The 12760-nt window shown below is 42.1% G+C and overlaps 3 protein-coding genes across 4 annotated transcripts in view; 1 reads left to right on the forward strand and 2 right to left on the reverse strand.

Moving 5' to 3' along the window:
- LOC126393827 (protein HIRA) overlaps nucleotides 1–4650 on the forward strand; it is a 29221-nt gene extending 24571 nt beyond the window's left edge. For both annotated transcript variants that reach the window (XM_050050203.1, XM_050050204.1), the window contains exon 25: nucleotides 1160–4650. In XM_050050203.1, the coding sequence (XP_049906160.1) occupies nucleotides 1160–1276 (117 nt within the window). In that variant the 3' untranslated portion in view covers nucleotides 1277–4650. The remainder of the gene's footprint in view (nucleotides 1–1159) is intronic.
- A 1154-nt stretch (nucleotides 4651–5804) lies between these two features.
- Nucleotides 5805–6820, reverse strand: LOC126394463 (ecto-ADP-ribosyltransferase 5-like). The gene is given in 2 exon segments (XM_050051281.1): nucleotides 5805–6566; nucleotides 6674–6820. Coding segments are annotated over 2 exon segments (828 nt in total). The 5' UTR covers nucleotides 6740–6820.
- A 4278-nt stretch (nucleotides 6821–11098) lies between these two features.
- LOC126394462 (erythroblast NAD(P)(+)--arginine ADP-ribosyltransferase-like) lies at nucleotides 11099–12760 on the reverse strand. Its single transcript, XM_050051280.1, has 2 exons — nucleotides 12598–12760; nucleotides 11099–12489 (listed from the first exon to the last, which is right to left on the reverse strand). The coding sequence occupies exons 1-2, from the start codon at nucleotides 12661–12663 to the stop codon at nucleotides 11545–11547; spliced, it is 1011 nt and encodes a 336-aa protein (XP_049907237.1). The 5' UTR covers nucleotides 12664–12760; the 3' UTR covers nucleotides 11099–11544.

A 12760-nucleotide genomic window follows, 5' to 3' on the forward strand; every position in this document is an offset into this window, starting at 1 on the left:
GGCATGAGATATGCCCATTCAAAGTTTGACATTTCAATGGGTTGCTATAGCGCCCCCCTTTGGCCAATTGATGTAATATTGCTTCATTGGCATCCTCCCATGACCCTCTACCACTGTGCCAAATTTCACATGGATTGACCAAGTCAGTGAGGAGAAAAACGTGGAACAGACACACACACACAGAGTTTTCGTCATTATATAGTAAGTTTGTATCATGAAACATGAGTGCCGTGATTATAATATCAATTAAAATGCTGAAAATACATTTGTGTGATTGTCTGGGTGATTCAGCCATTGCTACATAAAAAAACTTTTACCAGCCGTCTGTTTGATGGTTACACGGTGGATGATGCGAAATTCCTCATAGCCCTCTCTTTCAAGTGTGGGCTATGTAGCCCTCAGTCTGGCCCTAGCCCTTACTCCAAATGAGAACTGAGACACCCCTACCCCTAGATACAGGAAGTTTGAAATGATGGAATGAGAAGTAAAGGCCTGTTTCTAATATAGTCTGTTTCCACTGATGCTGGTGAGTCAAGGCCCCGCCACTATTTTTTAAATGTCATTCCTTTATATCCTCCATTATGGGAAAATAATCTCTGCTAGCTTGATGCTAATGCCAGTTCTCACCTGGGTTGACAAAGTGCCTCTGCTGTGCCACACCATCATTTTTCCCTTTTTACTCTGTGTGGTAACATCCCAAGACGACATATCAAAAAAGCAGGGGTTTGTTGACGCACAGTTGTCTACGGCAGCAGATCGCTCTGTGATCCTACTGGTCGAAGTGACGGCTGTGACAGGAGAAGTCGTGGAAGACAAATAGAAAATCAAACATGCTAGACTTACTATCGAGACCTCGTGAGGTGTCTCACACGCAGTGTCAGTTGTCGTCTACTACAACACACCACTCAGGATAAAACAATTGACTATCGCACATGACACTGATTGTCGTTCACAATCTGAGCCGACACAGTGTGGCGGCTGCGTTGGGCTACAATTGGGCTGATTTTGCGTAGTTTGAACCAGACGTAAAACTGATTACATCTCACAGGTCCATCATATTGATATTTTGACCCACGTAATCAAAGCTAATGACTCAGCCCACAGTAGCTCCGCCACATTAACCGGTGCATGTCGCTAACTGTTCCTCTTCTGTGTTCAGGGTCTACGTAAGCGCGAGTTGCTGCGGGAGGTTTTACCTGTCATCGTTGAAAACCTGCGATTCCAGAGACTGTTCACCGAATACCAGGATCAGCTGGAGCTGCTGCGCAACAAATAACACACTACTACACACACACATACACACGGAGACACAGACTGACACAAACACTCACTTGGACTCATCATGAAACCAGTTTGGCTCGACCTTTTCCTCAACTTGTGAAGCTTGAAACGCTGTTCTGGCTGAGAGCTGAAACACACTCCCTGGGTGTTTTGTGAGAACTTCAATAACAGCCAGTCCACAGCTTTTCAAGCGCTGGGACTTTTCAGTGCTGTCACTCACTGGGAGAAGTGGTGGGTGCTTAGCTTTTTTTTTTTTCTAATCACGATCTCAGTTTGAACTTTCGTCTTCTGTCCTTTGTTCCTGTTAAATGTGTTTTCTCTGACCTATGCACCTCTCTCCTGCTCTCCTGATCATGGACTTAAAAAAATGAACTTAAAAGAGGCGGTGACAGAAAGGTCGCAGGTTAGATTCCCGCCACGTGCAGCATCACCAGCTGTGTGAATCCCTCTCAAGTCTGTTTCCCTCCTCAGAGAGAGAGAGAGAGTGGAGGTGAGACGCTCGAAGAAGAAAAATATGAATCAGAATGGATGTAAAGGAGCAATATGCTTGTACCAAAGTGATGCCTTTAAGTGTAGAAATAACCACACACCTTCATCTGTGACGTGAAGGAAACGAGGGGCATCCAGACAAAAGGTGCAGCCGGGTTTTGAAAAGCTGAATCTGCCAGTGGGTGAAGTTTCTGCCTAGATTGGCTGTCCTAAAAAGTGACAGTGCTAATGCCAAAATGTGAGGTCACAGCGAGAAAGATAATCAAAGTTAGACCACCACTTGGTATGAAATATATATTCTGAAACACAGGATGGGAAATGGAGTCAGAAGGGTCTAAGTGAGGAAAAAAGTTGGAGGGAAAAAAGAGCACTTAAAGCTGTTGAGATGTTAGGAGGGTTATTTGTGCACAAACAGGAAGCACAGCAGCCAAAATGTGTTTTCTGACTGAACTGTAACTAAAAAACAGAAATCAGCTCACATGAACAAAACGTTAAAGTAAAATAACGATCAGGTCTCGGCGATGCAGGAATCTCTTGTCGATGTGCAGCAGCACTGATCACTCACATCTCGGTCTGCACCTGTTTCAGACATCACTTCAAGTTGGTCGCCATTTTTAACAACAGTTCCTCATCATGTCGTCAATTGTTACAAACACTGTAATCATTTTTACCTTCATCAGCACCTAAAATCAGGATGATCAGACATGCTAAATTGTCAGCTGCAGATTTGACACAATGAGGGTGCTTTAAAAGTCACATTTTTATTGTGTTGAATGAATTCAGAAGCAAACTCCGGTTTTCAGGAAAGTTTTGACCTTCATCATGACATCTCAGATTATATCATGTTTACTGTGTACGCTGTCGACTCCGCAGGCGTTCAGCAAGATTGTGGCTGAAACACTCAGAAGTTATTTTTCTTCAAACAGCAGGGCTGGGTGTTTAAAACATTACTGGATGCCATTACCAATAGAGTACGTACCACATCCATCGTGTGAATGGAAGCATTTGGTCGCATAACTTGCCACCAGATACCGCAGGCCTGTGGTGTAGCCATACCTTCAAACATTTCAGTAGCATCTCGGCACACTGAGCTGCCTTTTTCTGTCAGATACATCATGCTGGCTCTCGGGGTTGTAGCTGCTGTGGTAGTGGGCCAACGCTTGTGCTGATTGGCTGCAAGCAAAACCATACTAAGAGTTTCTTGTTCTAGATCTGGGTACAGAAAAGAAGTTTTCATGCCACGTGGTATTGGGTTATTGTGGTTGATGTGTTAAAGGTATCGAGCACAGATACCCAGCCCCAACACACACATAGCTTGGATCTTTTGAAGCGCGGTTGTGTGAGGTACGTATCCATAGACGTGTATTACGTACAGTAGCTGTCAGTCAGAAACAGGCAGGAGTACCACCACAGAAGCTCAGCATCGTACTGCTGTGGTCGCGTGCTTTATTTAGAATATTTTCAACGCTTTACTTTCTTACAGTGATTCCTGATGTGGAACTGAAGCCGTCAGTGTGGAGAAGCAGCAGGAGGGCCAAAACAAAAGCTAAGCTAAGCCTTAAAAAGTCCCACCTAAAAGAATCTGTATCAGTTGAAGTGCATGCGATATTAAGAGTATTTTTACTGCTTTACCTTTTCGTCAGACGGTCTGTTCTGATGGGGAAGCACAAACACACTACCTGATGGAGGCAGACCAGCAGCTCCTGTGTTCAGCGATGATAGATCACTGTTCTTCTCAGTGGAGTCTGGTTTTATAGAGAGTGATAGAACGGCTTCAGTTCCCTGTTGAACATCAGTGTGACTGCAAGGTAAAGCAGTGAAAATTAAATTTATATTGTCTTTTTTAGGCAGCTAGAAGCAGCACAGCTTAGCGTCCATGTTAAACTCCAACCTGCTTCTCCAAACTGGGATCGTGCCAACTGACATCTGCTGTAGTTAATACACTGACTGGATGAGCACGCCATACAACCCTGCTTCATAAGGAACATACTGTTCCTTTAATAACTCTGATGTGCAGACTTGAACCTCTTTGGCTGTAAACTTGTTCCACAGTTTGACCCAGATTTAGTGAAACTATCAGTAGCTGCTCGAGGAAAAAACACTCTGGGCTCCAGCATCTCATCTTCAAGGTGTATCATGTGTGTCACACAGGGCTGTGGGGTAATCAAACACATCGTTCTGTCTTATGTTACAGTGTGAACATGCGGTGCAGCTTTCTTTTTTACTCATTAAATCCAACAGAAAATGTTTTTTCAGTTAGATGTGTGACTGTAGGATCGTCTTTTTCTTGGTATCATGTGAACGTTGGATCAGAGGGGGCCAGTGGAGGAATGTTATATATATTATTTTGGTCTGTTTCACGTCGTGTCTCTTCTGTAAATAACCACATTCTCTCATCGGCACCCTCATTTATGTTTTGTCGCCGGGCAAAAACCACTGCACAGAAATCCGTTGTGTTTTTTCTTCAGGACAGGTTTCGAGGGCCCAGCGCTCATGAAACCCGACAACACCTCAACAAACTTCACTTGTCGTGTTTAGCCTTTTTGTCTGCTGCAGCAGTGATGCACTCCTCTGCCAGTGCAGTGTGTGTATATAAATGGAGAGTGTGAGCTTAGGAAGCTTGTTTACTGCTGTATGTGACCGCACAGTACGGAGAGCAGCGCTGAGGCAGACTCACAGACGACAGGAAGAGTTCATCTTTCTTCACCTATCTGTACAGCACGTCTTTCTTTACGTCATTGGTTTTCTGTCAGTCATTTTTAAATGTTTGTACGAGGCAATTTTTGTTTCCATTTTCTATAAGAAAAGAAAAAATGAGCAGAGACGAGCTGAAATTTGCTTTTGAAGAAAGAAAGTGAAAAAATAAACAAATGAAGAACAGCTGGGTTTATTTTTGATTTCCTGTTTGGTGTTTCTTCACCGTGTGTGAGAGACAGAGTGATGGAGCAGGTGGTGGTTGAATGACTTTTACTTTTTTATTTTTCATACAGTAACTTTGGAGGACAGAATGCATCCAGTTTAAATACAGATGACACAGGCAATAACACAATGTATGAACATAAGTGCTTACAAGTTACACATTCTTGATATTCATTTTAACATTTTAAAACAGATCCACTATAATAATTACACAAAAGATTTTAAAGATCAGTTTCAATGCATCAGGGCCGTATTCACAAACATCCAGAGAACACTCTCAGAGGGCTCCTAACTGAGCCTAAAGACTTTTAATAAAGTTCTCAGAGCAACTCTGAGCAAGGAAGGGATTCTTTTAACACGTGATTGGTTGTCAGACACGCTTTTGGGAGCCTGCGAGGTGTGAACACCCAGTGGAAATGAAATGAACTGGTGTGTGTGATCACTTTGCTGATGGAGGGTTGAGACAGACTCAAGTCACCACTGCTGCATTTTTACAGTTTTCCAAATATCTTAGCGTCGGGTGGGAAATGTGTGCGTACCCCTAATGACATCAACCTGTGTGATCTAATCTGCAGCATTTCATTTACTCACTGTCACCCAGTGTTTGGAGAATATTTCTCTGACCTCTTTGTGTTTCCACCATTTTCCCCTCTGAGAAACTTTTATCTTTACAAAGACCTAGTCTTAACTTTAAGGGGAAATTCGAAGACTGTCACAATTCTAAGAATTTTCTTTTCATTTCAACACTAGGAGCGACTCTCAGCACGAGGAAGCTCTGTGAATATGGCCCCTGTTTTTCTTTTTCCCCTGTAAGAACAAATTCTTGATATTCATTTTAATACAGACCCACTATAACAATTACACAATTTAAGGATTAGTTTTAATGCAACTTTTTTTTCTTAAACACTTGTTGCACAGTAGAACTTAACTTAACCTCTGTATGTTCAGCGTTTAAAGTCAGTTTGACATTGTCACCCTGTTCAAATGTTAATAAATACATTTATGTTCACATGAATTTTGACTAAAGATAATTTGCCACAGTTGAAATGGTGCATCCTGAACCCCAAATTTCACAATTAATTAACTGTATGTAAAACGTGAGAGTGCTTCAATCCTTAAAAAAGATAACAATTCAATTTGGAGTCAGGTTTATTTGTACTCCTGAGTTTATATTCCACCTCACACGGAAGATCATCACTCTTGCCTCTCTTCTTCACCCCTACCACTTTAAAGACCTCGTAAGGAGGAATCAGCACTTCGCGTTCTTTCGGATGTGCAGAATATGAGGAGATATCTGCTCCAAAGCACGTGTAAATCTCAAAGCACGTCTTGTCTCCATAAGATTTGTCGGCGTACTGACCCATTGAGGTTGAGGTAAAAGAGCCCAATCGAAGCTGCGTGTTGACGACTTGGTCAAAGGTTTTGCCAACACGTCGGTAGACAGTGACACATCCGTCCTCTCCCTTAGGGAGTTTTTCTTCTCCTTTGAGAGTTTGAATGGCATCGGTCAGGAGAAAGTGAAGTGCATGATACCCAAATGTGGTCTTGTACTGAGGCCCCTGGGTTCGAACTGCATCATTTAAATCACGATACACTCCATTCTCATTATTGGTGTAACAGTGAATAGCTACAAGACGGTCTTTCCCCAGGGCTGGTTTTGATTTCTTTAATTTTTTGTTGTATCATTGCTCTGAGCTCTCCCAGGCTGCTTTGAATGTGGGGTTTTTGTTCTTCTCATTCTCCAGGTATTCTTGGAGCTTCTGGTACATCTTATCTTTGCAGCCTTGGTACATGTCGTCAACAGAGTTTGGAGCCATGTCCAGTTTTAGGATGTCGTCTGCCCCAGCCGAGGGTCCAGCCCCAGCTTTAGCAGGGACCTTTAAAGAAACAATAGACATTATAAGAACAAATCATCTTGTTTCACGGTCATCTTACTCACAGATGTTACAATGAAGCAAGCCATCATTCAGCATTAGTACTCTACCATTGCAATTCCTGTAGAGACTCCGTAAGTGAGCAACACTGCTGCCCAGAAGGTCACTGCTGCCATCTTCCACCAAACCAGACACCAGGAGACACAGTTGTTAGACAAATGATCTTTGGCAAGTCCTTCAGTCAAGCAGAAACACCTGTCAGAGGGACAGCAATGTCTGGGTACAGCACACCTATATAGTAAGGGCTTAAGGAAGTTTAAGAGTCAAGTCATGTATCATGGGAGCAAGAGACCGTTTTGCAAGAAGACCATGACAGTGAAAGGGGAAGAAAGGGCTTATCTCCACAACTCCAGACCAGGTTTAGATCACCGCAAAGTCAAGTTAAACACTTCACAAGTCTTAGTGTTGTAATAACAAATTTCCATTTAAATGCCACAGGCTCTGGCTCCTTCAGTCTTTTCACAGTCAGAATCTTTATTTTGAGTTTATTTCTTTTCGCTGGCAGTATCTCAAACTGCATTTTATTGTACAACCCTGATTCCAAAAAAAAAACAATGTTTGTATAACCTTGCAGGACGCAAACACCGCTCTCCCAGGTGAAGGTCTATGTTTGTTGGACCCATCCACCTCGCCCTACTTGGACTTTTCCCGCCTTAACTTCTGTTCTTGTCCTGCCACCTTTCCCCCGACACCACAGAGTGCCATTAAACTATAACAGCAACTGGCTGCGTATCATGCCGACGTTCAAGGATGGCTTTTTTGTCAGTGTCTGACGCCGCATGTCACTGCCTGTACACTGGATTTTGACAACTTCAAACAGAGACCGGGTTGGTTCGGCAGGGTGGAGGTGGATCTCTTTGCCTCGGAGACCTCGACCCACTGTCCCATCTGGTTCTCCTTGATGGAGAAGACCAGCCCTCTGGGTTAGGATGTCCTGGCTCATGCATGGTAAGGGAGTCTTCTCTATGCCTCTGCACCATTTCCTCTGATGTTACCAACACCTCTCAGAGTGCTTCAGCAAGGCCACAGACTTCTTCTGGTGCCCCCTTCTGGCCAGCCAGGATTTGGTTTTCACTGCTGCACAGACTCTTCTGCGGGTCACCCTGGCGCCTCCCTAGCAGGAAAGACTCCCTGTCTCGGCTAGGGGTTTGGATATGGCATGCTGAGCCTTGCGCTTCGTCTTACCGGTGTGCAGTATCAGCAGAGGTGGACGCTGTTTTCTGATTGGTATAAAGACCCAGGACTTCATAGCTGAAGTGGCTGTCAGCAACAGCTGCAGTTCTCCTGGCCGTCACTACAACGAAGCGTGTAGGTGAACTACATGCCTCGTCATGATCCTGGTTTTTCTGTGTTGTTTCTGGAGCGTTCTGTTTGTGTTGTTCCTTGTTTCATGTATTCTTTCATGTTTATTCTGTTTCCTGTTTTATTTTGTAGGTTTACTCCGAATGTGTCATGTCTGGTTTTCTTTGTTTGTTTTCCCGCCTTTTTGATTGTCTGCCCCTGCCCTGATTAGTTTCACCTGTCCCTCACTAGTCCTGCAGTCCACTCACCTGTTCTCACTCCCCCAGTTAGCGTCCTCTACTTTTCCCCTACTCAGTTCCTTTGTTCTTTGTGGGATCATCTGTTGGTGTTTCTTGTGAGTTTTTGGTTTTCCCCTGCTGATTGTTTCTGCCTGTTTGCTTGCCTGCCTGGTCATCTCATCTACCTTCTTCAGTTAAGTATATTTCCTGAAACCACAGCCTGCTGTCCTGCATCTCCTGCGTCTGGGTCCTTCCTACCTGTGCTGCCTTACAGCCGAAATACATGGGGCACGGACGCAGCGTGTCACGTAGGCGGACCGAAGCTGTTTTTTTTTTTACCTTCTACACTGACTCCGTCTCTGCAGCGTGTGGTTGCTGCCAACTTCCCTGTTGTTTACCCTAACAACACAGTGTTTTGCAAAGTCATAATGCAGTCGGCTATGTAGTGTTTGGAAGCGTATATAAATCCCGCTTAGTATACCTTGAAGTGGTCAGTGTTGGGCATGTTACTTGGAAGATGTAGTGAGCTAAGCTACCAGTTACTCTACATCAAATAAAGCTTTGCCACATTGAAGTTGTCTCCAAAGAAATGTAGCAGGCTAAGCTATGAGAAAATGGCAAAATTAACTTGCAACTTGCAAAGATGCTTTTATTTTTTTACTTAATGTAAAATCAGCCGTTTTTTTTTTTTTCCAGTCATAAGAAAAGCTGTCAGCCAAACAAACAGGCAGGGAAAAATGTTCAGTGGGAGAGTTTAGTATGAAATAATAGACTCCTACTTAATGCATTTCTCTGTCTTGGCCTCTTTCAGTCAGCTATCTTGCTCTGTCACTAATTCCAAAATATACTTTTCAGTCAAGACAGTGATATAAACAATAAAAATAACAGACCGAAATGTAAACTTTTTTTTTTTTTTTTTTTACATTAGAACATGAACATGTCATGCAAGCAACGTGTCACATGGACGCTGTACCTACAGTGTACGCTCTACCTCAACAGAGAGCTTACACTGTAGCCTGACATGCACCTCCCCAGAAATGTAGCTACACGTCACAGTGACGCAGACCTCCTGCCAGTTTCTGTAAGCTGAAACCATTTCCCTCAGTGGAAACAGAGCTTTTATTTACCTTAATTTCACAGATAAGAAACAATAAATTGTGAAGACAATAAAGCCTCCACAAAAATATCATTTTAAGTCCTGTGTGTGATTTATCCTGGCTTCATATGAGCAGAGGAAATCTCCGCTTGTTGCTAGGCTAATTTACACAATCTAAAATGCCATAGACTTGTGCTAATAACGTTAGCATGGTGTATTTGTTAAGAAAACGTGTTTAGTATAAGACAGTTGTTTTGTCAGTGAACCTTGTGAGCTGTAATGGAGCCGTGTTTTGTACCGTTACCTTTGCTAAATGTTGCTGTTGTCCCTGGCTTCATATGAGTAGAGGAAAAGTTCACTAGCTGCTAGGCTAATTTATACAATGTAAAATGCCATAGGCTTGTGCTACAAACATTAGCATGTTGTATTTGTGGGAAAAATGTGTCAACCTAAAGTACACAAATTGGCTCTGAATGCTGAATGTTATAGTGAAACTGATTTTTGTACTTGTGTTTGACATTGTCTCTATTAAGCCATGTTTAATGTGTGTTTAATGTGTGTTTTGAATCAACTAAACGAAACTCACAGAAACTAAAGACTAATATTTTTGAGGTGTAACTGCTCAGAACAGCATAGGCCACATGCGTAGGCTACGGCATAGAGCTGACACACAAATATAAATCCTGCTTAACACATGACATCAGTAGGCAGTAGCTATGTTTCCATCTGAAAGTGATTCGAATCATTGGGAAATGCGCATTAAAAGAAATATGAATCCTGTGTGTTTCCATTAAATGTACAGACTTTGGTGAAAACTATGAAACTGCGCGAGTTTTCCACAGAACCAGAAACAAAACAAGCAGAGGTGGGTAGAGTAGCCAAATATTGTACTCAAGTAAGAGTACTGATACTTTACAACAATATTACTCAAGTAAAAGTAAAAAGTAGTCATCCAAATAATTACTTGAGTAAGAGTAAAAGAAAACATAAATCAAGGCACAAGAAACACAAAAATATATTCTTATATATACTGTGTGTATGTATATATATATATATATATATGTGTGTGTGTGTGTGTGTGTGTGTATGTATATATATGTATATATATGTAATTATGTACTCAGAGGTGGGTAGAGTAGACAAATATTGTACTCAAGTAAGAGTATTGTTGCTTTAAAACAATATAACTCAAGTAAAAGTAAAAAGTATTTTGCATTAAAACTACTCTGAAAAGTACGTAGAGTAGCCAAATATTGTACTCAAGTAAGAGTACTGATACTTTACAACAATATTACTCAAGTAAAAGTAAAAAGTAGTCATCCAAATAATTACTTGAGTAAGAGTAAAAGAAAACATAAATCAAGGCACAAGAAACACAAATATATTCTTATATATACTGTGTGTATATATATATATATATATATATGTGTGTGTGTGTGTGTGTGTATGTATATGTATATATATGTAATTATGTACTCAGAGGTGGGTAGAGTAGACAAATATTGTACTCAAGTAAGAGTATTGTTGCTTTAAAACAATATAACTCAAGTAAAAGTAAAAAGTATTTTGCATTAAAACTACTCTGNCGCATCTAAACAGGCTGATGGAAACATGGCTTATGTCTCTGTCTCCTCTCTTCTTTCTTAATACTGTCCTCTGTCTCTCAGCTCTGTTCTCGGCCCTTGTTGTGTCTATTTCTCTGGTGTCCACTGCAAATCCACTAATTATATTCAGTCTATGGGAGACGTGTTAAGAAGTGCAGTGTAGCCTGCCAGAAGCAGAGCAGGGCTGGTCTCGCCAAGGACAGCCAATAGCAAAAGCAACAAGCACAGTTTGGGTTGTAGGACAGTGAGAGGACACCGAGGCGTTCAACTGTAAAAATGACAAACTTGCACAACTGTGAACACGAGTGTGTTTAATTATTATCACATTTCTTTTCTGACACAGTTTTCATACAGTAACTTTGTAGGACAGATTATGCATCCACTTTAAATACAGGTAATACAGGCAATAACACGATGCATTATTACAATTGTAAACAATTTACAAATTCTTGATTTTCATTTTAACATTTTAATACAGACCCAATATGACAATTACACAATTTAGAGATTAATTTTAACACTTGTTGCTCTAAACCTCTGTGTGTTCAGTGTTTGAAGTCAATGTGATATTGTTGAGTCATTCAAATGTTAACAAATAAATCCATACTCACATGAATTTTGATTAACACAACATTTAAAACAGTGTGTCCTAAATCCTAAATTTGACATTTTGTTAACTGTATGTAAAACGTGACAGTGCTTTACTTCTTAATAAGAGCACAATTCAAATTGGAGACAAATGTTTTTGTACTCCTGAGTTTATATTCCACCTCACACGGAAGATCCTTATACTGAGATCTCTTCTTCACCCCTACCACTTTAAAGACCTCGTAAGGAGGAATCAGCACTTCGCCTTCATTCTCAAATTTAGAATACATGGAGACATCTACTCCAAAGCACGTTTCAATCTCAAAGCACGTCTTGTCTCCAAATCTCTCTACCTTGTTGCTGTACTGACCCATTGAGGTTGAGGTAAAAGAGCCGAATCGAAGCTGCGTGTTGACGACTTGGTCAAAGGTTGTGTCAACACGACGGTAGCCAGTGACACATCCGTCCTCTCCCGGAGCGAGGTTTGAGAGCCTGCGTTCTTTGAGAGTTTGAATGGCGTCGGTCAGGAGAAAGTGAAGTGCGTGATACCCGAATGTGGTCTTGTACTGAGGTGCCTGGGTTCGAACTGCATTATTGAAATCAAGATACGCATTGTCTCCGCCAAAGGTGTAATAGTAAATAGCTACAATACGGTCTTTCCCCAGGGCTGGTTTTGATTTCTTAAATTTGTTGTTGTACCGTTGTTCTGAGCTCTCCCAGGCCCCTTTGAATGTGGGGTTTTTGTTCTTCTCATTCGCCAGTAATTCTTGGAGATTCTGGTACATTTCTCTTTTGCAGCCATCGTACATGTCGTCAACAGAGTTTGGAGCCATGTCCAGTCTAAGGATAGCGTTTGCCCCAGCCGAGGACCCAGCCACGGCCCCAGCCGAGGGCCCAGCTCCACTGGGAGCCTGCCAAGATGCACTGGGGATGTTCGAAGATCCACTGGCAACCGGCGAAGATGCTCTTGAGGCCTTCTGATATCTACTTGGGACCTTTGAGGATCCTCTGGAGGCCTTCGCATATCTACCTTGGCCCTGAGATGATCCACTGGGGACCTTTTACAGAAACAATAGACATTATAAGAACAAATCATCTTGTTTCACGGTCATCTTACTCACAGATGTTACAATGAAGCAAGCCATCATTCAGCATTAGTACTCTACCATTGCAATTCCTGTAGAGACTCCGTAAGTGAGCAACACTGCTGCCCAGAAGGTCACTGCTGCCATCTTCCACCAAACCAGACACCAGGAGACACAGTTGTTAGACAAATGATCTTTGGCAAGTCCTTCAGTCAAGCAGAAACACCTGTCAGAGGGACAGCAA

Source organism: Epinephelus moara, chromosome 8 (assembly GCF_006386435.1).
Source record: "Epinephelus moara isolate mb chromosome 8, YSFRI_EMoa_1.0, whole genome shotgun sequence".
NCBI lineage: Eukaryota > Metazoa > Chordata > Actinopteri > Perciformes > Serranidae > Epinephelus > Epinephelus moara.

Bases quoted from the DNA above. Each gene is read 5' to 3' on its own strand.
- LOC126394462 (XM_050051280.1), bottom strand. From the start codon at position 12,663: ATGGCAGCAGTGACCTTCTGGGCAGCAGTGTTGCTCACTTACGGAGTC. The intron at 12,490-12,597 runs GTAGAGTACTAA...TTTCTGTAAAAG, and splicing joins TCTCTACAGGAATTGCAATG to GTCCCCAGTGGATCATCTCA.